The sequence below is a fragment of the Boleophthalmus pectinirostris genome, unplaced genomic scaffold, assembly GCF_026225935.1.
Source record: "Boleophthalmus pectinirostris isolate CB_2022bp ecotype Guang Dong unplaced genomic scaffold, ASM2622593v1 HiC_scaffold_166, whole genome shotgun sequence".
Classification (NCBI taxonomy): Eukaryota; Metazoa; Chordata; class Actinopteri; order Gobiiformes; family Gobiidae; genus Boleophthalmus; species Boleophthalmus pectinirostris.
This window is the reverse complement of record NW_026571106.1, coordinates 1-25,000: the sequence shown is the minus strand read 5'-3', so window position 1 is coordinate 25,000 and position 25,000 is coordinate 1. Positions and strand designations below refer to the sequence as shown.

The following is a 25,000-nucleotide window of genomic DNA, read 5'->3' as shown; positions in this document are numbered from 1 at the left end:
AATGGATGTCTGATTTTTAAAACTTTCTCCCGATATGGCCTTGTTAATCTCCCTGGGGAAGTTCTCTGCAATGCTGTGGAAAAGCATGCCTAACTGGTGTTCTGTCAGATATTCTAAATTAATTACAGACCTGTTTTGATTTGTCTCACTATGAAGCCTGACACATAATAATTGTTCTGCCCCTTTTGTGTCTCAGCTGTATGTGTTATGTCATAATGTATAGAATATCATTTACTGAATGTCAGTGTTAAGTGAATGTGTTTAATCTTGCTCATATATTAAGTTTCCTTGCTAGTATGGGGGTTTGTTTGACAATCCTATTCAGTTTTTATCATTGTAAGGCTATGATATTCAAATAAATATTAATAACTCAATGAAATACAACTACAGCATCATGAAAATCATATTTTATTTTAATTAGTATTTTGGCTGCTTAGGGCATATCCCAAGGCTCTGAATCACTACCACATGTCACAATTTATTCAATCCAGTTCTGTTCGCAAACCAGAAATGCATGACTAAAACAGTGGATAGAGTTAGAAGACTTGTCTTTTGGTTTGAGCTCAGGTCTATGCAATTTAATGTGCACCCAGTAATGCTGAACATAAAGCAGATCTGTTATGCAAAATCGAGCTTTTAACCATGTTATGGTTGTTTTGTTGTTTACCCTGGCTGTCAGAGTTGTATTTGGAGTGATTCGTGCATGTTTTCAAGACGACATTTTGACTATCAACCACCGTTTTCACTGCCACAGGCATATGCCTGCAGCTCTGTACTTCGTTCTCCACTAACATTTTCTTAATTGCTGATGCACATTGGATTAGGCAGCATTAAATTGTCATTTTTCTACAAATAGATGGAAAAAAGCAAGCGACACATCCAGGTCAAGTTACAGGCCTAATCTGTGGCGGGGTGACCCCACACACAGCAACAGTGTTTGTCAAGGGGCCTTTAAGCAATAAACACACTGTAATTGAACAAATAAGAGACGGATATTTTTAATGCCATATCGTGGATCATTCCAGGCAAAGCAGTATCATCTATTTTTGATGGATCCCCCTACCTCCACGAGAAAGGTTACATAGTGCACTTTTAAATAGTAAATTATTTACTTTGTTGCTTGTGTGTGTGCATTTGCACAACAATTAGTCAGGTCATTAGTGGTTGTTTTATTGATTTTTGTGATTATGTCAATAGAGGTTGTGGAGTAGATATCTATCAGAGCTTTGCACATTTGAAATCCTCTTTACAAACACTGTGTTTGTTTTCACAGGCTCTGCTGCTTCATGGCTCTCTCCCTGAAGAGGACCAGGAGGCAACCGCCAACTACGGAGACAGTCGAGCCAATCCTGAACAGCAACTGGTACAGTGGTCTCTCTCTGTCAAATTTAACTATTTTAAGGGTTTTAGGACTGCACAATCACATTTTTAATGTTTTAATTATCTTCATGTTTTAATCAACTTTCACTGAACATTAATTTTTTTGCAATGTGTTTACTTACTTACTATATATTTGTTGCAATATTGATTATTAGCCAATATTTCGATGTTGGTACTTTAACAATATATTGTAGCCCTTATTTCTATGTCACTAACCAGAATGTTGATTTGTGATGACGTTTACACATCACTCCCTCCTTAGTTATACACAGCTGAAATCTCTCTGATCTGAGCCTTCACTGTCATAGAGACCAGACAGATCACACATGCTACTTATCTTTTTTTTTTTTTTTTTTTTTTTTTTTTTGAAGGTTTTAATCCGGAGCCGTTTGGACCAAAGTGTGGAAGAGGCCCTTGATCTTAAGGTACTTTGCATAAATGTGAATTACAATTTACAGATTATTATGACGAGAAACAATACATTTTATTATACTTCTATATTATAATTTTAGAGGGAGCTTCTGAGACACAAACAGGAAGTGCGCCATGTCCAGGCCATCAAGGTACACTGGATATTCCTATTACTATATGGCTTCCTGTGTGGATACAAAGGATGAAACAGTATCATTTAATAAGCCCCCTGGTATTTTGCTTTATTGCTGGATGATATTTGATCTGTAAATGCAATTATTTATGTTTTATGGGACAGTAATGGTCGCATGCTGTCAGTAAAGCAGGTGTATGTATTCTATCTGTATTCTGGTCTTCTGCTGCTTCCATTTCTTTGATGTGTTCCTGTCTCATTAGGATGCTCTGCAGCAGCGCCTGGCAGTGCAGGAGGACACTGTGCTGCAGCTCAAGCAGGAGCTGCTCAGGTGCACCATGGCCAAAGATCAGCTGGAAGGGGAAAATGTGAGACAAGTTATGATATCCGTTTGACACCATGCTATGTGTCCTGACTGACCTCAGGCTGCAGCTAATGTGAAAACAATGGTGCCTTCATTCTTCAGCATGATGTGTTGTGTTTGCAGGCAGAGCTCAAACACAAATTGAGTGAACGGAGCAAATTACTGAGCGAATATGAGGTATTGTTTTTTATTATTTATACCCCTGGATTCTCTGAGGGTACACATGTGTATTTATGTGTATGCTGCTCGTGATTTATGGCATTCATTGGACTTGTCACATCTGCAGCAGGTCGGGAGGAGGGAGCGATTAATGCAGCAGCAAAAGCCTGATGAAGCCCCATATAAAGCACATGAAGTCAACCTTGGACGGGTACAAATACTCACACTTGCAGTACATATTTGGCTGTGCCTGTTTGGTGGAAATTCCTTTTACCCACTTTGTAAATCTAAGTGGGATTAAAGGTACTGTATTGTTGTTCACAGGGGGAGGAGCTGCAGCTGGTGAGAGAAGCACTGCGCAGTTTGCGAGACAGTTTCTCTGGTCATGACCCGCAGCATCACACATTGGACACTTTGGAGCAGGGCGTGGCCAGTCTCATGGACCGCCTACACTCCCTGGACACCCAGCTTAGACAGGACAGAGGGGTACGCAACCTTTCCTCCCTCAAATCTCCCTCAAATCCACAAATTCTTGTAGTACATGAGTTCAATGCATGTGTTGATTGAGAGTGATACCCCTCTCTTGTAGGAGGATTTCAAATCACCAGGACGCAGGGCAAACTCCACAGACCGTGACTCTTGGCCACAAGGCTCAAGTGAGGCAACTCAAATCTTTATTACCTCCTGCCACATCTCATCTGACTATTAAATCAAATACAGTGTCTAATTACATCCCCAATGTGTTCAGGGCATTATTGACTTTGAATCTATTGCCATTGTGGTGTTGGATGGTGAAAAGCAATGTCTGCTGTTTTTTATAATAATTCTCAGAAATGGCACACTCCCAAAGCAGCCCGGGGTTGGACACAGCCGTCTCCACCAAAGTGCTCTACTTCACTGATCGCTCGCTCACCCCCTTTCTGATTAACATCCCAAAAAGGTGATTTTACATTGTCATGACGATTATTGTTTTTGCTTGATAAATTCATATGAGCTGAATTATGTGAAAACTGCAGGCTGAGGGCACTGGGTAGGAAGGAGCCTTGTATGACCAGGACTATAAATGCACAATTCTGTGGTCTGGCTTTTTAAATGTTTATGTTCGAGGAGTTTGATGTGTCTGTAGGCGTGTGCTAGCGCATGTGCACTGATAATGAATGATGGCTTGTACTTACAGGCTGGGTGAGGTGACACTGAGAGACTTCAAGGCTGCTGTGGACCGGCAAGGCAGTTTCAGATACCACTTCAAAGCCCTTGACCCGGAGTTTGGCACCGTCAAAGAAGAGGTAGGAAAATTATAGCAGCTACTTCTTCACTCCTCAACTTCACTAGGCAAATAAATGCCAACTATGGGGTATAATATGCTAATAATAGTCTCAGCGTGTCTATCCTATACTTCAAAACACTGCTGGAGAACTAATTTACATCCCAAAGACATTGGTATCACTGACCTCTCATTTTCAGTTAGTGTCTGGATCTTTGTTCGTTATTCATGTATATTTTTTCTCTGATATGTAAATGATGAATGTTCAATGTGTAGGTTTTTCAAGATGGAGCAGTTGTACCTGGCTGGGAGGGGAAAATTGTGGCATGGGTTGAAGAAGACCATGGAGAAAGGAGGTAGACCGCAGAACTATAAACCTCAAAACTCACTGGACTGAATATATGAACCACTATGTTATTATTTGTGATTGTGATTTAACAATGCTTTAAGAGGTACAAGACAATGACCTGGGACCAATGGATGTAACCTGATTTTTAAAAATGAAGTTCTCAAACTCACTATTTAATACAAAATGTAATTAAATGCATTTTTATTGCATATTCAAGCAAAGCACATCTCACAAAGTTCATCTCATGCACATTAAGATAATGATTGTTAAATAGTTTGTAATGTAATATGTTGGAGTTTGACAAGGTACGCTACATGACAACTCAATCTTGCCACTCAAATCTTGTATAAGCTCTTATGTGCAAAGTTTGCCAAGCTTACAGTGGTGTAAACTGTTTCACCCACATGTTCATGTTGCCAAATAGTGTTCCATGTTTTAATTAATAAACACAAATGACTGCATGGATCAGTTGTTGTTGGTTATTGCCTAATTATACAGTCATGTGAACTGCTGCATCTCTACATCATTATGTGGCCCACCCCTACACCCACACCATCACAGACAAACTCTACATGTATCACTGTACTAATTAGATAAATCATTGCAGTAAATGGGCTTTGGTGACCCATAGTGGGATTCTGACATCAGGAAATGGTTACACTGCAAAAACGACTATCTTAAATTAGTTTAAATTGTTTGAGCTATGAGTGTTCATCTAAATGAAATTGATTAATTCACCCGTCAAGAAAAAAGGATGAATGGAACAACATATTTCACTTAAAATGGTTTCATTTGTATCTGCTTGTCCCCATGGAAATATCACTGGTTTGCCTTGAATGTTACACAAGATGACATTAAATATATTTCTCCAGGTGTTATAATGCTAGAAAATACCTTGAACAATTCTTACTTTTAGCAGGGTTGTCTCTCAACAGATCTGACCTGTAACTTGTAACATGTTTCGATGGAGCCATTAACCAGTAAAGTTAAATAGCACATAAAATAAAACTGTAATATTCTGTGACAAGTCGATTCAAAATTTACTCAAATCTAGTAATACAACTTTAAATTATAAAATGTTTACTCTCAAAGTCAGTTGTCTCTTCTGCTTGTTAAATACAGCAGTAGCAGAATCCTCATCAACAAGATGAGGAAAGTCTAGGAGCAAATGGTACACATCTTCCACTTCCAATAAGACATCATCCTTCCGAAAGAGAAACAATTTTAGCCCAGACATCTCATACAGACGACCCACATAAGCAAAAATAAAAGCACTGAGGGCAATTATGTATTTTTCATGAGCTCACACTATGCTCTGACATTCGCTGGACTGTGGAGCCAGACGTTCATTATAACATTGTTCAAGGTTGTGTGAAAGTACTAACCTTGGAGATCCGCAGTTGGCATTCTGACATATTAGAAACCTTTGGCAGCTCCACTGTCAGCTCCACGCAGCGAGGAGAGCCTTCCGCATCAGGCCTCACCTCGAGCAGGTACTCTGGCCTCTGCGGCTGCACCAGTGTGGAGGAGATGACTTGGATCAGATTCTTTTTTTTAGGCTCCGCAGGTTCAGGAGCAATGAGGATCTCCTCTTCTTTCTCTGTATGTAGAGACGATATTTTCTGCAGGAGGGAAGCTGGTGTTTGACAGGCTGAGAAAATAGACACATTAATATTAAAATAACAGTTTGGATGTTATAGCTTTCCTACAGCATCATCATTCTTACACTACAGAAAATAAGCAGTGGTGGAAAGAGTACTGCAAATTTGTACTCAAGTAAAAGTACAGTTACATGGCTAAAATGTACTCAATTCCAAGCACAACTACTGCTTTCAAACTTGTACTTAAGTAAAAGTAAAAAGTACATATGAAAAATACTAATCAGAGTACAAGTAACTAGTTACTTTTTAAGAGATTTTAGGCAGCATTAGATCAGTATTCTATATAAATTAAACAGCTTAAAGCTGAATTTAATCATGAATGTAATTAGTGACTTTCCATCCCTGCAAATAAGTCAGTCAGAATATATATGGATCATACAGGCTACTCACTTGCCATTCTGGAACCGGGCTGTGCACTATGTCTAATTATAAACGTATATCTATTTATTTGGTCTCTATAGTATAATAAGGATATGCAGTTGCAGTTTCCAGGCTGTTCTTAAAATATGCACTACTGACAGTACACATAATGAGTACAAATCTAGCAATGTTGGCCTTTTTTCAATACAATGCTGTTTCTGGACCACAAAGAGTACACAATATCATCCTTTGAAAGAGTGTGTTTCACTTTTGTAATACCTATTTCTTCTTCACTGTCTGCTTTATTGCCCATACTAGGCCACTGTTGAAATCCAAGGCGACGGTGCAAGTCCTGTATGGTGCTTCTGGGGCTAACAGGAGTGTACTGTTGTGATAACTTGAGGTTGTGCTGCTGCTGTACAAAGTTCAAGAGGAGCATGTAGAGCCGGTTCATCTCTGTTTCATCGGGCTTATACTCCTTTAGCAGCCCGGGATTCACAGCGACATCCAGAACAGTGTAGGGTCCTGCAGGTGAATCCACACAGGTTTAATAGTCATATCAAACAGTGTACTTGTAATACCGCATGGCTTTGTCTCTTTCTTTACCTTGACCTCTTTTATCCTCTGTTTCTAGTTTACCGACGCACAAGGGTAATGGCTTGCCGGGGTGCTGGGGAGCTGGCACACGTTTCCAGCTACACAGGTTGATGTAGAGCTGCCCTCGATTTGGGTCCTGTTGAGGACACAGATGTTGTATAGTAAATAACTGGTAAAACATACAATTTCAAACCTATAAACAAGAGATGGATGAGACAGCTCCATATGGGGCTCACTGGGAACACTTCATGCTTTTTACAGCCCTATCATAAAAACACTCAGTCATTTAAATCTCCATCAACTCAAGAGCACAGGCGAGTGATTAATATATGGCAGCCTAATGCCTAAATGACATGTTTAGCTGTGCATCTTTATAGTGTGGTACATTATGTTGTAAATGCGTAAGAGGCTTGTATATTCTTTTAGGAGAGGAATTCATGAAAAAATATAGTATTCATGGGTTTTAGATTTTTAATATGCAACATTTTGAGGACTTTTCCTCATTTGAATAATTAAATACTTAGTTTTATATGTTTAATTATTAATGCCATTCTGAAAACCCATGGTAAATTGTCAGAGATGATGGTATAGGTATTAAAAAAAAAAATCATAACAAAGGGTCATACATAGCATACAAAATATACCAAATATAAGTAGAAATGCATCTGCAGGCTTCTTCACTTAGTTACGTTCTACTTACTACATTAGATCAATATTTCACAACCTTTCTCGACAAGCTGTTTTACAAGGAAAAATATAGTTGCTTCGTAGTACCAAATAGACATTACAGAGGCATATAACATGCTATGCCTCTCTTAAGATGATCTCCGGGGACCCAAATTTGTGGGTCAGTGCATTGGAGAAAATAATTTTAATGGGGTTAGAGTAGGTCTACACCCACAGGTCTTCACACATAGTATCTATAAAGTTTTGATTAAAATACTTTGCCGTTCATTTCCAAGCAAATAATGGGCTACAGACGAGACCTTTGAAGAAATCAATAAATCATTTGACTACGCAGGCCAAGACAAACTGCATTTCTTTTACTCTCGGATGGAGCCTCCGTTTCCCTGCGTTACTGGAAAGTGCATGGAGCCCTTTAATGCACATTCAGAAAAGATAACATAATTGGTCAATCCATATTAAATCGAGAGCAATCAGCATTACTGGACCCACTGGTGCTTTCAAACTGTTAGCTTCAGCCAAGTGGGCGACTGTACTTTACTTTACTTACCAGGATGTCGGTGCAGATGCAGGAATGGAGCTCAGGCGCAGCACTCAAGTCTGCTCCTTCTTTCATTTGTTTTTCTATCAATTTACGGTAGGCCTCTGGGTCATCTCGACAAAGATCATCCAACATGGACCAGAAATGGTTTATTTGCTGCAGAACGTTCACTTTACTGTTCCCCGAAGATGACATTATTAGTTTGGTAACTATTAAGCTAACTTCAACGCAAATAAGCTTGAACTTTCAAATTAACTTAACTTGAAATTAACAAGTACAAAGAAAACTGATAATTGCTATAATGCGCACTTTCGGTCGTAGATAATTAACTTTGACTTAGTGCCTAACATTTAAAGTTTAAGTTGTATCATTGGTTGACTAAAGCAGCGCGTAAATTAGCTAGTTAGCAAAGTTAGCGTTGTCCGTTTCTATAGTAACAGTGGGAGTCCTTGGTAAAACTAGAAGCGCTTTACCAACGCCCCCTGGTGGTAAAGAAAACAACTGCCTCTTTAAAGTAAAGACAGTAAAATAAAATTATTTTCATTTTATTTTTAAATAACATGTGCATTATATAGTGATACGTAGTACATAAAAATATAACAAAAATATGCATTAGCTCTTTAAATACTTTTAAGCTTAGGTACAACCACTCAGGTCCTGAAGATCATGCATAAACCATGACCATGACCATTGAGTTACCAGCTGAATCATTTGCCTGAAACCCTTGAATAGACTAACCCTGATGCATCAGTAATTCTGCAAAAACAAAACAAACAAACAAAATCAAATAATTATCAAGCATCATCAATAGGCTAGTGTGATATTGTTATGAAATACTTGAGCCTGTGGGCCTGTTGTAAACTACTGTCTTACCTCAATCATGTCATAGATCCAGCCCAGGAATTCAGCCACTTTGGTGTAGACACCGGGATGATTTGGTTCTGCACAGCCTGTTCCCCAGCTGACAACTCCCACCAGCCTCCACACATTATCATCCTGGCACACCAGTGGTCCCCCGCTGTCCCCCTGAAAGGTATGTATGCACACATCACATCTGGTTTCCTCATGTACCATTGTTTGTATCTACTGTAACTCACACAAGATACTTAGCATATACGTGTAGCATATAGCTAAACTGTGTCTGACCTGACAGGCGTCCACTTTTCCCTCAGTGTATCCTGCACAAAGCATCCGTGATGTGATTTCACCATTGTACATGCAGGAGCTGTTACACTTCTTTGTACTTATTATAGGAACAGGGGCTTCTTTTAAAGTGTCTGGTGACTGTACTGGAAATTAAATAGTTTTCTCATCATTACAGGATGTACTGGAAAGACATTTTGTGTCTTGTACAGTTCTTGTGTGGATCTTACTGCCATCTGGTTGTGTATAACCCCAGCCAGAGATCCAGCACTGTGTTCCTCCTGGTAGATGATAGTCATATTGTGGCAAGCACACTGGTCTTATTGTATCTGTTTAAAGTGCAAAATATTTTACAGTTTGAAATTCTTGATTGTGATTTTGATTTAGCATAACTAACCAGAGAAATTCAGTGGAGTGCGTAGCTTCATCAGGGCTATGTCACTGTCATGGCTTCTGTGGTTGTAGTTTTTGTTGTAGATAATTTTTTCAACAGCGTACCCCGTGTGCTGAGTCATTTTAGCTGAGCTGCGTGTGACAAGGCCAGCATAGACCACCCAGTTGGACACCTGAGGGAGTCTGTAGCTGTCAGAAGACAGGCACCAGTGTCAGAGTATAATCTAATATTATGCTGCTGCAGCTGGTAAAACTGATTACAACTGATGTGAGTAACCTTTCAACTTTGGCACTGAGAAGGTCAGAGGGCTTACTTGTGAACACAATGTGCTGCTGTGACGACCCAGTGCCTGGTGATGATGGAGCCTCCACAGTTGTGGCGGTTGCTGTAGTAAAGACTGACCTGCCACGGCCACCTGCCCAGCGTCGCCTCAACGCCTCCGATTATTCTGGGCAGCTTCGCCCTGGTCCCACACTCTGCACAGAGAGCCATTCATCAGGCCTGACCACGAGAAGGTGGAACACTGCTTCAGCAGGTGTCATCCATCACCGGGTCTGCCGTCCATGCACACCTTTACTGCAGAATCACTAAACAACTGTAAGCTTTTGTATTTTAGGAGAAGTCTGAAAAATGTAAATGAGCTCACCAGAACATTGTAAAGCGATAACCTTCCCTGTGATACAGCTCCCCCTAAATGAGAACAAAATGGGTAACTAATGATCCATAATCAACGTGTTATGTTTCTACAACGTGCTTTACCTTAGCTGCCACATATTTTCCAGTCCACTTTTGTTTTCTGGAGCAATTTGTATAAAACCATTAGTGTAGCTTGGTCCAATGTCGGTAAGATTTACTCCTTTATGTTTTGTTAGACTGAAAAGGGGACACATTGAAAAATACGTAGTTTGTATTCAGAAAATGTCACGTAAAGTAATTTGTTTTTGTGACTTAAAAACAAGACGATTTCTCCACTAGCTGTAACAGCAAACTTTTCATCATAATTTAAAGTTGTGCACATACCTGAGATATCCCAGCTGTCGACAGACCAGTGTTCCCAGAGACGTGTTCCATCTCTCATAACACACAGGCAGCCAGGTGGGCACTTTGCTCAGCTGGATCTCCAAAACGGAGTTCTCTGGACTGATCCTGTAAAACACTGAACCTGATTCATTCAAAATCCCTCCAGATAAGCACTCAATCAGTTATAACATAATTCTCTGGAAAAAGCAGCGAATATCAGTTTTAATGTAGGCATTACAAGTAGATCATTATGCACTGTGTTTCATGCCAGTCAGTGTAACGTGAAGTGGCTCTTTGAATATTAATGGTGCTGCTCAGAGCAACAACACTCAAATAGTCCAGAGGTACGACCTGGTGTACTGATTTAGACACACACACACACACACACAGCCCACTGCTTCAATACTGATGCTGAATGAATACGTATCTTGGTGAAAACAAACCTTTTCTGGAGTCTGGGATGGAAATGTCTTCAGTTACATTGCAGAAAGAGGTTTCTTTGGTGTCGCCCAAGCCCACTGGACTGTGAGTGGAAGAAGGCCTTAGGAGCAGTTTGACTGCATAGAAAATACAGTATAACTTGTCATTAATATAACATATAGACACGATCATTATTACATGTGGCTGTATTGCTCTAATGTGGACTGGAATGCATTATGCAGTAATAGAATCTGTTGCACTCACCCAGAAACCAGACTCCAACTGCCAGACCCCCCAGCAGTCCAACAGCACACAAAGCAGCCATACACCTCACCAGTCTGTGGGCTGGAGCACAAGCTAACCGTAAGACATTGCAGCATAACATAAAGACATCAATCATTATCAGAGATGTTAAAAATCCACGTATTCACCAAAAGAATGAAACCAACTTCTGCTTGGCACGTCTTTGGTGTCCTCCAGTCCTGATGTTTTGGCAAAGGTTGGAGTCACAACTGCAGGGTTTTCAATCACTGATAAAGTCTCTCCATCACTACTCTGTAAGCACAGGGGTCAGAGGAGGTCATCCAAATCCACACCAGAATGATAACAGTAAAAATCAATAATCAAATGCGGTATCAGTCCAGTTAGATTTGCCACATGGATAATATTAATAATAATAATAGTAATAACAATAAAAATAATAATACAGCGCTCTTCATGACTCTCAAAGATGCTTCACACAGTTCAAAGCAAAACACAAGGTAAACAATTAACAATTTCTCTCACAGATTGCTTATTATCAAACCTGAATACATCATTTTGTGAATAAATACAATCATATTTTTAATCTAGTTCATGCATGTGTGAATAGCTTCTTCTGTAGCCATAACTGAGACTGGGACTGACTAACAAAAACGCGTCATGCCCAAAGACACATCAAACTATGTATAACTATGTATAGGTATAGCTAATGATAACGTGACCCACAGGCGATCCTGGAATAGACTGTCCCAACCATACTATACAGTGTCTAAAACTACTGCTAGTGTTAAAAGTTTTGAAATAACATTACAGTTTTTGTAGCTTACATTATGGTACTCTGTCTAAAGAAAGGTACGATTACTGTCTGTTATAATATGTAAAGGTGAGGGCATACACAGTCTTCGATTCAGATAAGGAGGTAAAGAAGGTAATTGAAAGTTGAGTTGTTTGTTTCTTACCATGTTTTCCTTCCTTATAATCCCTGCTAAAGGCACCTGTGTTTGGGCTCATCTGCAGGCCTGAGCGGAGGCACAGGTCTGGTCCACTCACAGTTGATGCTCCATTTAACAGAATGCAAGTGTGGATTTTCCCTGGACAAAGAGACAATGAGGTCAGCAGTGGTGCAGAGAATGAGGCTGTTGTTTGCCCTGTGGGATCATGGGGCCGGTGCAAGCTGCAGGCTGAACCAGGTCTTTGTCGACAGAGCATCTCCAGAGATACCTGCGAGCTGGACATTGATAGGACCCTGGGTTGCTAGGAGACCCTTTTACCTGTGCCAAAAGCTGTCCACTTTCACAGCACAGCCGCTTATTACCTGACAGTTTGTAGGTTCAGAGAGAAGGTCATTATTGCAGATTGTTGAAAAGTCTCATATCTTGTTCATTTGCTGTCATTTAGAATCCTGAGCTTGTCTCTTAGCACTCATGCTCAGCCTCACATCTGCTCTGTCCACATACTCACACAAGTCTCTTTCCGTGTTCTATTTTCATACACCAAAGTTCTGGTTGTTCAGTTCTCTTAGGACGACTGTAACAGGGAAAACGGCTCTAAAAATGACCCAACTGTCCGATCGTATCAAACCAACTGTAGAAAATAAACCCTGTCATTTCTGAATAGTGCTGCTTTCAGAAGATGAAGGGTCTCTGCCCTCATATTTAGTTTTTTCTTTTGGCCTGAGTGAAATTGTTACTTAATTTATTTTTCCCTCTTGGTTAAGGGTCAGTATTAGTAGGCCTTCATTGTGCTCCTTTTCAGACATGTTTTGTTAATAGTTTTGTTTAGATCCATGGCGACATTATGAAGTCAGTGACACATAGCAGAAAACATTTAATTGATTGACTGAAAACATATTGGATGAGACCCCGCAATTATAAGAGATAATACAACCACTGAGATTCAATAAAACTAAAAATCTTATTGGCTCCTCTTCCAGCTGTTAGTTAGTGCTGCAATCAAAGATAAAGAAATTAAAGGTACTCACGGGGAAAATTAAAAACAAATGTGAAACTGCAGTCCTGTTAATAATCCAGAGTATGGGTGGGGTTCACCTGCATCAAAGCTATCACAATGAATGACTATTTGCCCTGTGTCTCCCTCTTCTGGTTTATTTTATATATTTTTTAAAATTTAATGAAGACATTTCTGAGTTTTGGAGCATTGCTGGTTAAGGCCTTGCATGAGTCTTGTCACAAAGGCCAATCTTGGAGACTCCTCTGTTGATGCTGGCTGCAGTCCAGTTTGGAGCGCCCCCTGTCTGCAGCAGCCAGTTCTCCCTGTCTGTGGTGCTGAGATTGGATCAGCACTGCTCTTCTCTCAGCCTTGAGTTTGTGCTCTTGTTTCTGAGGCCAAAACCTCCAACACCAGAGGCATTCTGTCAGTCACATGTCCCGTCCAGACTGAACACTGCAGAAAAAGAGAGCTACTTGTGCAGAGTCCAGCTCACCAAGACATTTGCATATTCAATGAGTTGTTAATATTTTGATATTTGGCTGTGACCTCCTGCAGAAATAACATTAACGCCTGGACTAGACACAGACAAAGATAGTTCTGCTGAAACCTGTTTAGAAAGATCTGTATTCACACATCATCATGTCCAAATGAGTGAGACCATCTTAGTGCAACAACACCACACGTCATACTTCTAGATGATGGTCACTTTTCTCTATTGATAACATGGTACATTGCCATGGAATATATCTAAAAGATAACTTGTTGAACCTGATCATTTATATTGGTGATCGCTTAAGTTATTATAGCAAGTACCAAGATACCAATGAAAAAAGTGTAAAACGTTTGAAATGTTGAGCAATATGATAATAATTATGATTTTATTCTAACTGTAAAATGCAATTATTTAATCTAGCCTCTTTATAACATTTTTATTTTCATATTGAAATGTTTTTAAAGTTACCTTAATTTTAGAAAACTATGTTGTGTTGCCAGTGCACTTAAGACATATACTTATTTGCATATTCTGTTTGGCGCCATTATCAGCATTCTAACAGCAACTAATGATACCATAATTAATGAAAATAGTGTTTAGCAATCTGTAAATAATCTACCCCCCACCGCACTATAGAAAAACAGTGAGGCTGCGCTGTGGTTGGATACAGATGATGATACCGCTCTGTGTGAGACCCTGACCACCTCTGGGCCTGGGTAATTGTATAGCTCTGCTGCCTTCAAATGGAGTCTCTGTGGAGATATAAATCCTCTCTCCACTGTGGCCTCCTCTCAGCTTGTGCCATGCTGCCATCTTGTGGCTGACTATTAAAAAGCTAAAGGTGTGCTCATCCAATTAGACTATTCCAGTTCAGTTTCTTTTAACCCTATCAATATTTTAAACTCCCAATAGGGCAACATTAGACTATAAAGTAAGCTGTACTGAACCTGCTTTGACACACTATATGATCAGGGCAGTCATATTAATTACTTTCCCAGCCTGGGATGTGAGAACTTGAATGGTATCAGATTTTAAAAGAAGGGTGAGCTGAATAGTATTTGAATTAAACATTAGATCAGTTTTAGATTTGAGACATCAATATCATTAAAACAAAAAAATATATAATAGAATAATCAATTACTATGGTAAATATTTTTACTATCTGTGTCAGGGAGTATAAGACAAAGCTCAGGGGGTACTTCATTGGGAACTACCGGGCTAAATAGGAGTAAACTTGTGTGAGTGTTGAGTAGAGCACATCTTCACAGCAGTGTCTAAATGGGATACAGTTATGGCAGTATTGGAAGTGGCAGGGTGAATAAATTGCTGTCATGTATATGTTTGTGTCTTGTCTTGTACAAGCTAATGATGGTGAGAGCGGCTAAGAGCACAGCAGATGGTAGCTAATGTGGTTTGCCTTAGCTGCCCACCACGCTTACTCTAATTAAACAGAGGCGATTGCATTAACACTGGCTCCCACTCAATCTGCTCCCTCACTCCTCAGACTGGAGCAGGCTGGGATCAGGGCTGGACTCAGTACTTGCTCATTTTTTATGAAAGGGACATCTGAGATTTTAATTCAATATTTAAAAAAAAAAAAGGATATTTTAAAATTCTTTTTTCACATTTTGATTTAACCCGCTGTTAAAATAGTCACTGATCATTTTAAAAGTCTATTAGTCATGATTATTACGTTTAGTCATTGCAGACCTGGAATATTGCATTTGTTGTGCTTAAAAATACCATAGGTGAACATGGATTCATACACTGAGCAGGCATTCCTTTCCACAGATCTCACCTGTAACTTGGTTTGATAGCATCACCAAAGCAGTAACATCTCCATGGAGACAAGCAAGTCCTAAAGCCTCCATTTGATAAGTTACATAGTACACCTTTAAAAGAAAATCACATTATTATTAATCATCAGTTAAGCCAATTATTATTTGGGGGATTTGTTGATGAGGTGATAGCTTACATTTCATGAACAATACCAGAAAAGTTGAGTTTACTATTTGAGCATAGCCATCAATGCCAGTGCTGTTGATAACATGTTATACTGTGCTTTCTAAGTACAATTTTTCTGACCATTTCCAACTAAATCATGATTAAAAATGTGCAGCATAAACTATCGTCATTTTTCAGGCTAACATGCAGGGCTGCCGTAAAACTCAATCCTTATGTTTGTGGTAATTGTTTTGTGTCTTGCAGTTTGTGTCTTGGGCTTTTGAGTGCTCCCATTATTTACAAGAAAAACAGTAAACAGTGCAGGTTGCAGTGGTGGGCCCAGGAAATAGATTGCATAATAAAACATTTGTAGTGCTCTCAACGGCTACTTTACAGCAAAAATGAATGATTTAACAAATAAAGGCCATAAGTATTGGACAAGAGTTGAACACGCTAGCTGCTGTTCATTTGTGTAGGGGTCTAGAGTAGTCTTCTAAGCTCTTAGTTGAGACACACTTGATTTAGTCATCTTCTCTTCTTCACATTTGCACTTGTTGCAGGCTCCAGCTGTGGCTCTGCTCCTCTGTATCAAAGGTCACCACAGAGCCGGGATCCAGTCCAGCTGTTTACAAGTCACCCAGAGGACACACAAACTTTGTAAACAACTCAAGATGATGCTGGTAAGGTTTTGGCCATAATCTCTTACCAGTCAACAAAGAAGAACAGTGAGTACATACAAAGACACACCATGTGCATAAAATGGTAAACAGTTTTATTCTTTTTTGAACCATGCCACTGAACACTGATGCATACAGAGTTGTGCCTGAATCCACACAGAGGATAACACTTTCACACACTGTGTTACAAAGCTGTAATGAAGAGAGAGTTTACTGCACACATGGCAAGAAGAACAACCCTGATTGGACACCAGGTCGAGCTTTGATCTGGCCCTGAGGTAGACAGACATTGACAAAATCTAAACAATGCTAGTCACATCCTTGTAGAACACATCAAATAAAAGGACATCTGCATTATCACAACATAGAGAGATCAAAGAAAACCCCTTTTCACACAAAGTGCTCTGTTTCTTTTGGTCCATTGGATTTCCATTAGTGCATGTTCATGTGGATACAGTGAATGTGTATTTTCATGGCACTGAGTGTTGTTGGCTACTTAAAAGGCATGAGGATGCCCACAGACGCCAAGGTTTGTTTTACTCACTGGTTTCATTTTAAGATCTCAGTCTATTGTCACTTTAAAATAACTACATATTTGAAACGAGTGTGGACTTTTTTTTACATTGAAATTGCTTGTAACTTGCATCAGAGTATCAGCCACTATCACAGTTTGTTGCTTCCAGTTGCAATGTTCAGACGAGTGGATCTACATGGCAGTCTATTTGAATTAAGTAACAATAAACAAACACTCAGAAACATCTACCAATAGCACAGACCCATGTACTCAGCACATCAAGGCTCTACTTATAAAAGAGGCACAAGGGAGGGGTCGTATCAACACTTACAAAACACACAGTAAGATGTCTCTCAAATCATACCAAATGTAAACAAATAGCAAATTACTGTGATACAAAAATACAACAAGTTCAACTCTATAAGGCCGGTAAGGCTCACATAAGGGAATAACGTGACAGTTGTACAGTACAGCTACACTACAATTAACAATTACCTGCTCATGACACAATGTCAGATTTTTTCATATTGAAAAAAATCATTTTCACATTTTCTTAACTTTTCATAGAAAATTCTGATTCTTGATTTTGTAAGACATCTATATGTACTATATAGGTAACAATTAAAAAACTACACATAAAAGCCATTCGGCATTTTTACACATTGTTGACCATCAAAGTTTGAATGGTGGTAGTAAGAAAATTAATGTTTTGACAAAAAACTAATTTCAGTAGGTTTAAAATAAAATCAGAGGTAGAGCTTGCTCTACTATAAATCATCTTGAGATGCTGCCTGTGATACACACCAGCACATATTTGGTAAGAAACATATAGCAAACCAACTACATTGCAAGAAACTTAAAAGTGTGAGCTTGAACGAACACTCACTGCAAGATAGACAAGGCAGTTAAATATTTCAAGCTTATGAGGTCAAAACATGGCAGCCATTCAAGTAAAACATGCACAAAACCAACAACTCCAAAAATAAAACCAAAAGCAGAAAAACTAACTGGAGAAAATGTTAACTCAAAGACGCTTTCATGGAATAAATGTGATCTGTGGATGATGCACAATCCTGAAAGTGACAAGAGCTCCTGCTACACACCGGCAGTGGCAGCCATGGTTATTTTCTAATAGTACGGATGGATTGTAGGTTCAGTCCTGTGTGAACCAGGCCTATAGTAACACAACAACAAACAGCAATATCTATCACATGATTATCACAGAGTTTTTGCTTACTTTGAAGAAATGTCTTAAATTTAACATGTAATTTCCTTTAGGCTTTAAACAGACAAAACTTCAGCTTCAGCTGTTTCAGTTGTCATCTACTGTCATGGTTTGTTTAGCCCAAGTTCTTTATACCTGACCCAGTCAGATTAAAAAAAAAATCCACCTACATATACAGGTTACCACAATAAACATTGTCATTCAGAACAATGTTATTCTCTTGTAAACTATAATTCCCTGTTTTTCAGTTCTAAAAACTTCCTTAAAAATCATTGAACAGGGAGTGTGATTGTGTCAGTGTGATCAGTCCAAGTCCTGCTTAGACATAACAGACGTACAGGTAAGTCTTCTCTATCCTCCAGTCGGGGGGTACCTCCTCAGGGTTGTGACCCTTCATGTGCTTCTGCATGGCGGCCAGGCTCGGGCAGAAGTCCTGGCAGATGGTGCACTGGTATGGAGACGCTCCATTGTGAGTGCGCAGGTGCTTGATCATCGCTGAATAGTCTCTTGAGCGTTGATGACATAACTTACACTCAAATGGCTTCTCCCCTGAAAAATTATAAAAATGATAAAATGATATAAAATATTTTTTTTAACATAAAAATGTCCTTAGATATTTCAATAAAAGATGTAAAACAAGTGAGATGGACCTGTGTGCACGCGGTAGTGCGTCTCTAGCTGGTGTTTGAGGCTGAACCTCTTGCCACAGCCATTGCACTCATAAGGCTTCTCTCCAGTGTGGATGCGCTTGTGGCCCCTCAGTGTGCCGTCATCTCTGAAGCAGCTCCCACAGAACTCACACTCAAAGGGGTGGTCTCCTGAAACAGGCACAGACACACACATGCACCGGTCATATGTGGTCATGCCAATCTCTTTGCTCTGTCATGTCCTGATGTCGTCCATGAAACACTCCCCCTGGCTGTCAGCTAATAGCTGATACAAGTGCTCCAGGCCTCATGTGCTCTGTTCTATACTGTAGTTAATCTATTTCTCTCCTAGGCTGAGAGTTTGACTCATCTCCAATGACCTATGTGCCTCATTATCTCAGTGTCCACAGCAACAGCCAAGTCAGAGGATACATTGCTCTCCTCATTACAGGCCGATTCTCCCCGATCCCCCACCCCACTGTGGAGCAGATGACATTTACAAAATGTTACTTCCAAGCAGAAAGGCATACAAACAAGATACGCTGCCATGGCCAAAACTCCCTTCACTTCTGTCTCTTCACATCAATTATGTATTTCTCCTGTCTAGACATCAAGTCGTCCTGACAGCTGCGAGTGTTATTTAAGGTAAAAGAAGAAAGGGGGACATCTTGGCAGTAAATATCTCTCCGTCTCCCGCGGCACTAAGACTCACCCTCGGTAGAACACACAGACAAGTCATTTCCATTTGCTTTTCCTTCAATATTTATTTGGGTTTCCTCTATCATTTTGGGTGAACCACAGTAGAACTGACAGCCGTGAATTGCACAAGCCCAAAGGCTGTCTAAGAACCCAAAATATAAACAGGATGAAATTGCCCAAAATACGCACCGGCCATAACGGTACAGTGCTGTCATCAGAGAGGTGAGTCATCATCTTATAGAAAAAGGAAAATCAGGGTGGAAGAGGCTGCATACAAAGCAGCTCAAATCTAAAGCTGATCATCTACAGAAATAACCCCTGTCTAAAAATAAAAATTCATTGTCTTTGTGTGTCCCAAATTATTTTACCACTGTGTCTTTACAGACTGTTGTTTCAGAGGACTTACCTGTGTGTGAGCGCAAATGTCTTTTGAGCGTGGTGTGGCTGGGGAAGGGCCGCTCACAGTGGCTGCAGATGTAGCTGTGCATGCCTGTGTGGACCTCCATGTGCTGCTGCAGGGCCTTCTGAGTCTGGAAGCGCTTTGCACACAGCAGACAGAACACCGCCATGTCAGTCCCTGGAGAACGCACAAGACACAGTTATTTCAGTACAGGGCCTTAAGTGGGGAAACTGGGTCACTTCAACTTTGTGTGAGTCCTCTGAGGGAAAAGCTTCTTTCAAAGAGCAAGTGCCTGCACCTAAACTAACTCTCCTGAAAGCCCACAGGCACTTTCAACTCTTTACATGTTCTATTTTAAACCATCAAAGACATTGTTTTCTTTAAGAATTTCCCACACAATGCACAGCATGCCAATCACAGAATCAATGGCTCCTTCCTGGTGTGTTAGATGTGTAATTATTCTCTTCACTCCCCATCAGGAGTCGGCCTCAGCCTATGAAGTCCTCTGTCTGTGCGCTCAAAGAGCGGCAGATAGTGACTCCACCCTAAATGATGCCTACACCATGTGCTCTGTGCTGAATGTTAAGCAGTGATATCAAGCCATTAAAGGCAGGACTGCAGGAAAAAACACAATCCAGTTTAATCCTGTGTGTGACCTGGCATCTCTTTGGGGCTGCTTTCCTGTTGCACCGAGTGTGGAGAGGAATACAGATAGGCAGACGCTGGCACACTACTTCAAGTCAGAATGGCTATGTGAAGATCCATTGGCTGTCATGCTCTCAGTGCTTGAAATACAAGCTGTGTATGACAGCAGCCACATTCACACTGTCATACACATAAATGCACATCATAGGAGTCAAACTTAACAAGTGGTTAACTAGTCGTGTTCATGGGAGTGAGACTAAAGCTCTAATGTGAGATTATGGGCTGCTTATTTCTCTGTCTGCTCAGGTTGCAGATCATTTACAATGCTAGCAGCTCCCATTGGTCCTGACTCAGATTCAATCAGACATCTCCAGCGGAGGATCATTAGTAAACAGAAGACTGTGCCAGCACTTCATTGGAATTCAAGTGGGGTTGCTGTGTCGCATTTAAAATGCAGTCTGATGAGGTCCACTAAATCAAATCATTTGTTACTGTTATTGAAGTGCCTTGAGGCAACTGGCAATTAAATTGGAATTAACGCGGGGAAAAGGATACAGCACACTCATACTAAGAGGGAAGAGTGTCAGACACTTGCTTTAGGTTCAATCAAGTTAACAGACAAGCCTTTTCAAAGAAGAAAGGAAATGTAATCACGTACATTCACATCATGTATTGTATTAAACCATATTACAATTTGGAAAATGTTTTTTTTTTTTTTTTTTTTTTTTTACTTTTATGTGTAAAAGAAGAATTGTGCATAAATGAACATTTTTGGTTTGGTGCTTTTCAAACTGTTCTCTTGTCTAATATTAGCATTGTTCAGCATTAATACAAGTGATGATCAGTAATCATTAACAGAAAGAAGACAGGATGAAAGACATTCCCTGATCTTAACAGTCCTGCAGGGAGGCGATCCGCTGGACTGAACTGCACCTGTTCAGGGCTTTAGCCTGTGGACTTTTGCACAAAGGGACACAATGAGGTTCAGGCCCTCATTGACCAAGCCCATTAGTCATAGGTTCCTTGTGCAGCTCCTACAATCCCTGTCTTTATGTTGTTGCCTAATGACCACAGCTTTCTCTCACCCACGGATCACAATATTTTAGTGGAAGACAAAAGCCCTCCCCCCACCATTCACACAGCCTCTGCTCCCACTCCCACCTCTCCTCTGCTGACCATATAGGAAATCCTTTCATTCGTGAAACAGCATTACCTTTTGCCTTAGTCATGCTTAACTCAGACTGCAGAATCATCATGGATCTAAAAATAGCACACATTTAACACATGTCTAAACTCAACAGGTTTTCCTGCTTTTCATGCACTGTTATAAAAGCGGATCTACTCTTAATAACATTGCAATACATTTAGAGGTCAGCAGGGGGAGTGCCTCTGCTTCAACATGCCCATTGGTGAGCTGAAAGCAGAGCTTTTGACAGACTGAATAATACATCCTTTCCTTTAGATACTTCAAAGTTATTTAATTCATTTGCAGAATTAAAAAAACGAATCATTATTTATATATAGAATGCATAATACATGTGCTTTCAAGGCTGCTCTCCTGCTTTAAACAAGGAGCTGTCTATTCTAAAAGTTAAGTTTACAATAGAGTGGAGGTAAAAGTGTCGAGACTCCCAGACACTCCTTCATCTATATGGCGTTTTTTTCTGTCACCGAGAATTCTCCAACATGAGCAGAGACACTGACAAATATTCTGTCACCAAACCTCACTCTACATCTCAGGCTGACACATGGTGACAAAAGCTCACAAGTTGCTTCATTTTCTTTCTGCACAACCTTCACTGGAAATAAAAATAACAAAAAAATAAAGCCAAGTCTAAACATAAAACTCGCAAGACATGAAATGTTTGTGGTGGCATGTATTTTGTCTTGCTGTTCAATGGTGTGATCCTTAGAGACAAAAAGCATTCCTGGTTGTCGTCTTTCCAGTAAGCTCCAGTAATAAGTGCGGTGGAGCTTCTTTATGAGAGAATAAGCCCTAAAGTTGGCCATCACTGCCCCCTGCTTTCTCACCCTTAACCAGACAATGGGCCTGGGATTTAGGTTTAAGGCACTGGGTGACCCCTGACCTTTGGCCCTCAATGGGGCAAATACCATGTAATCAATGGTATTCCTGAATGGCCAGAGAGTTGACTGTGCATTGTGTCTGTGGGAAGGAGGCTGAATAGTGGGAATTTGCCAGGTCAAAACAAAAATGTACATTTCTTACATTATTGGGCTGCTTTCTTAATAGGCATTTAAATTAAGTTGGGTAATTGAGGGCGATTGGAGGTTGTTATGCCATCCACAGTGACACTATGTGTATACTCATGTGATTTAACATGGTCTGCTTTCATACATCTGCCACTTACTCAGTCCAACTGAGGTGGGAGCCCGCCAGGCTCTCACGCTGCCTAAGAAACAAAACCATGTGTCTAGGCAACCAGATAGGATCATGATCCTTGTTGGGGTGAAGTGTTCAAGCTAATCCCTTCATTCACAAATAAGCACAGCCTGTTTCTTTTCAAGCATCACACAAAAGTTTTCCCACCCTGAGAATCTGGAAGTAAACTCACTGCAAATTGAACAAGACCAATGACAACCTCTATAAATCTTGTGTGTTAATCTAAAATTTGGAGTAAGCTTCATAAGTACAGCAGTTTTAAAGTGGCTTTTTACTTAAACTTCACTAAATGCTAATTATGTTACAGAATTTTTAATAACTAATAAACTTGTATTTTTTAATAACTAATAAACATGTATTTTCTTTATGAGGCAGTGTCACTGCATTATTGATCATCATAATGAATAAGTGAAATCTATCAAGACTCTTTATGTGTCTTGTAAGTGCAGTACACTTTGACGGCCAGAATAATATATCATATTCTCATGTTAAACCCTCACAGTCACTGAAGCTGCATCATTAGGTCCCGACCTCACATGACCCAATGCTTTCATGCTGTATTCAGGCTGCTTCTCGTGGACACAACACACAAACACTACAGTACCTTAAATAACCCCAGGCCATCAGTGTGCACTGCTAATCTACCCGAGTGAGGAACAACCATCTCAATAATTAATACAACAAGAGATACGTTGCTTGTGTTTAACCACCATTCCATGGACCAGTTCATTGAGGTCACACAATACGATAGTGTTTTAGCCCTTGCTTCAGTTCCTGAAATGTTACAGTTTCCCTAATTTTGTCTTTACCTCAAAGTCCCTTCACAGTGCTAATTAAGACGAAGAGAACTATCAACAAGGTTAATTTGGTTTAATTATTACAAGTTACAAGTGGCCATTTATAGTTGTGCTATGATGGCTGCCACACAATTAGGAAGGCTCCATTTTAAAGGTAGGCTGTTATTCAATGGGCCACAGGACCGTTTAATTAGGGATTGGACAGAAGGTAATATTATTCACTTGGCAAAGCAGCCGGTAATGTGTGGAAACAGTGCAGCTGCTGTGCGTACACAAAAGCAGCACTCTTTTGGCCTTTGCCTTAAAGGCGAGGTGGCAAAATAGTTAGCTAAAGCATATAGTCCATTTCAGTGGCTGCTGTAGATAAGCTCGTGCCATGAGCTCTCTCAAATTGAAAGCAAATGCCCCAAAGCCTTGACTTCTCTGATGAAACAAACTCCTTTGTTGTGAGCGCAGTTCGGAGACAGATCCATTCTTTTATTTTGGGCACTGACAAGTAGGTCAGAGGAGACTATGACAGGGCTGTGGTGAGAAGTAAACAGGAGCACATGATGTTTTTCTCTCAGTCCTGGCATCCAACACCAGCAGCCATCCTGCTGCCCTCAGGAAGTCCTCACAGCCCCTGCCCCCGCTACTGCCCCTCCCTTTGATCTCTCTAAACCAACCAAAGGCCATTCACCTCTGACATATCAAAATGATTAGAGACTTTCACTGTAAACGAGTCCCACAGCCAGTGTTACCCAACTGCTCCACACCACGTCTCCCATATAGTATTATGTTTCTGCCAAAGGATCTGAAGGGGAAACATGTAACTCAAGTGTTAATGTGCCTGGAGGAAGCTGATTTGGCTTGCATGACACCACACCAAAACCATGTTACTCTACATAATGGACAGTTTGACAGTTAAGCTCAAAGTGTATGTATCTAACTATATAGGACATGAGCACAGACATACAGCAGACTGACGCCATGACAAAATAGGGGAGTATTGCCTGGATCTACAGCTGTGGATCTGATGCCAACCTGAAACTGAGCTGGGGATGTTTACAACCTCGGGAGATGAGGGTAGAAACTTCTGGGCATCGTTAACACCCCTCCATGTCCACATGCATTAACTATTCATTCTGTGTGTGCCACCTGGAGTTACAGTTACATGCCAATGCGCCTGAGAGCCTGATCGCCTTTCTCTGACAGTAGCAGAAAAGGTGTGGGCCCTGGCAGCTTTAATGTACAACAATGTCCTGTCATTACAGAACAAGTTGAACATGTTTTAAACCTATAAAGCATCCATACCAAAAAATACATGTTACATACATAGTACATACATGTTTTTACTTATTACCAAAATAACAGCCTTGGATTGTGTGCTTGAGGATGTAACATTTATAGAAAAAAAGGTCTGTGTTTGATACAGGGACTACAGGTGGAAATTAGCTCTAGTGCTACAACCTGGCACAATGCATCTCT

At 40.2% G+C, this 25,000-nt stretch overlaps 4 protein-coding genes across 4 annotated transcripts; 1 reads left to right on the top strand and 3 right to left on the bottom strand.

Moving 5' to 3' along the window:
• Positions 1-1,273: 1,273 nt before the first annotated feature.
• dixdc1a (DIX domain containing 1a) lies at positions 1,274-4,512 on the top strand (the record flags this gene model as incomplete). The annotated part of the gene is made up of 11 exons (XM_055152227.1): positions 1,274-1,363; positions 1,752-1,805; positions 1,893-1,943; positions 2,188-2,292; positions 2,412-2,465; positions 2,575-2,658; positions 2,772-2,933; positions 3,037-3,103; positions 3,279-3,387; positions 3,625-3,733; positions 3,988-4,512. Coding segments are annotated over 11 exons (969 nt in total), but the record flags the coding sequence as incomplete, so codon positions are not given.
• A 617-nt stretch (positions 4,513-5,129) lies between these two features.
• Positions 5,130-8,098, bottom strand: pih1d2 (PIH1 domain containing 2). Its single transcript, XM_055152230.1, has 5 exons — positions 7,913-8,098; positions 6,688-6,814; positions 6,361-6,606; positions 5,446-5,711; positions 5,130-5,264 (listed from the first exon to the last, which is right to left on the bottom strand). Exons 1-5 carry the CDS (start codon positions 8,096-8,098, stop codon positions 5,130-5,132), a joined length of 960 nt encoding a protein of 319 aa, XP_055008205.1.
• A 552-nt stretch (positions 8,099-8,650) lies between these two features.
• Positions 8,651-12,377, bottom strand: tmprss5 (transmembrane serine protease 5). Its single transcript, XM_055152229.1, has 13 exons — positions 12,192-12,377; positions 11,312-11,435; positions 11,145-11,225; positions 10,904-11,017; positions 10,461-10,596; positions 10,200-10,313; positions 10,087-10,130; positions 9,754-9,916; positions 9,444-9,628; positions 9,277-9,375; positions 9,050-9,192; positions 8,777-8,929; positions 8,651-8,659 (listed from the first exon to the last, which is right to left on the bottom strand). The coding sequence occupies exons 1-13, from the start codon at positions 12,375-12,377 to the stop codon at positions 8,651-8,653; spliced, it is 1,551 nt and encodes a 516-aa protein (XP_055008204.1).
• Positions 12,378-16,303: 3,926 nt separating this feature from the next.
• Positions 16,304-21,375, bottom strand: LOC110163737 (zinc finger and BTB domain-containing protein 16-like). The gene is made up of 3 exons (XM_055152228.1): positions 19,697-21,375; positions 18,595-18,762; positions 16,304-18,493 (listed from the first exon to the last, which is right to left on the bottom strand). Exons 1-3 carry the CDS (start codon positions 19,857-19,859, stop codon positions 18,264-18,266), a joined length of 561 nt encoding a protein of 186 aa, XP_055008203.1. The 5' UTR covers positions 19,860-21,375; the 3' UTR covers positions 16,304-18,263.
• Between the last annotated feature and the right edge of the window lie 3,625 nt (positions 21,376-25,000).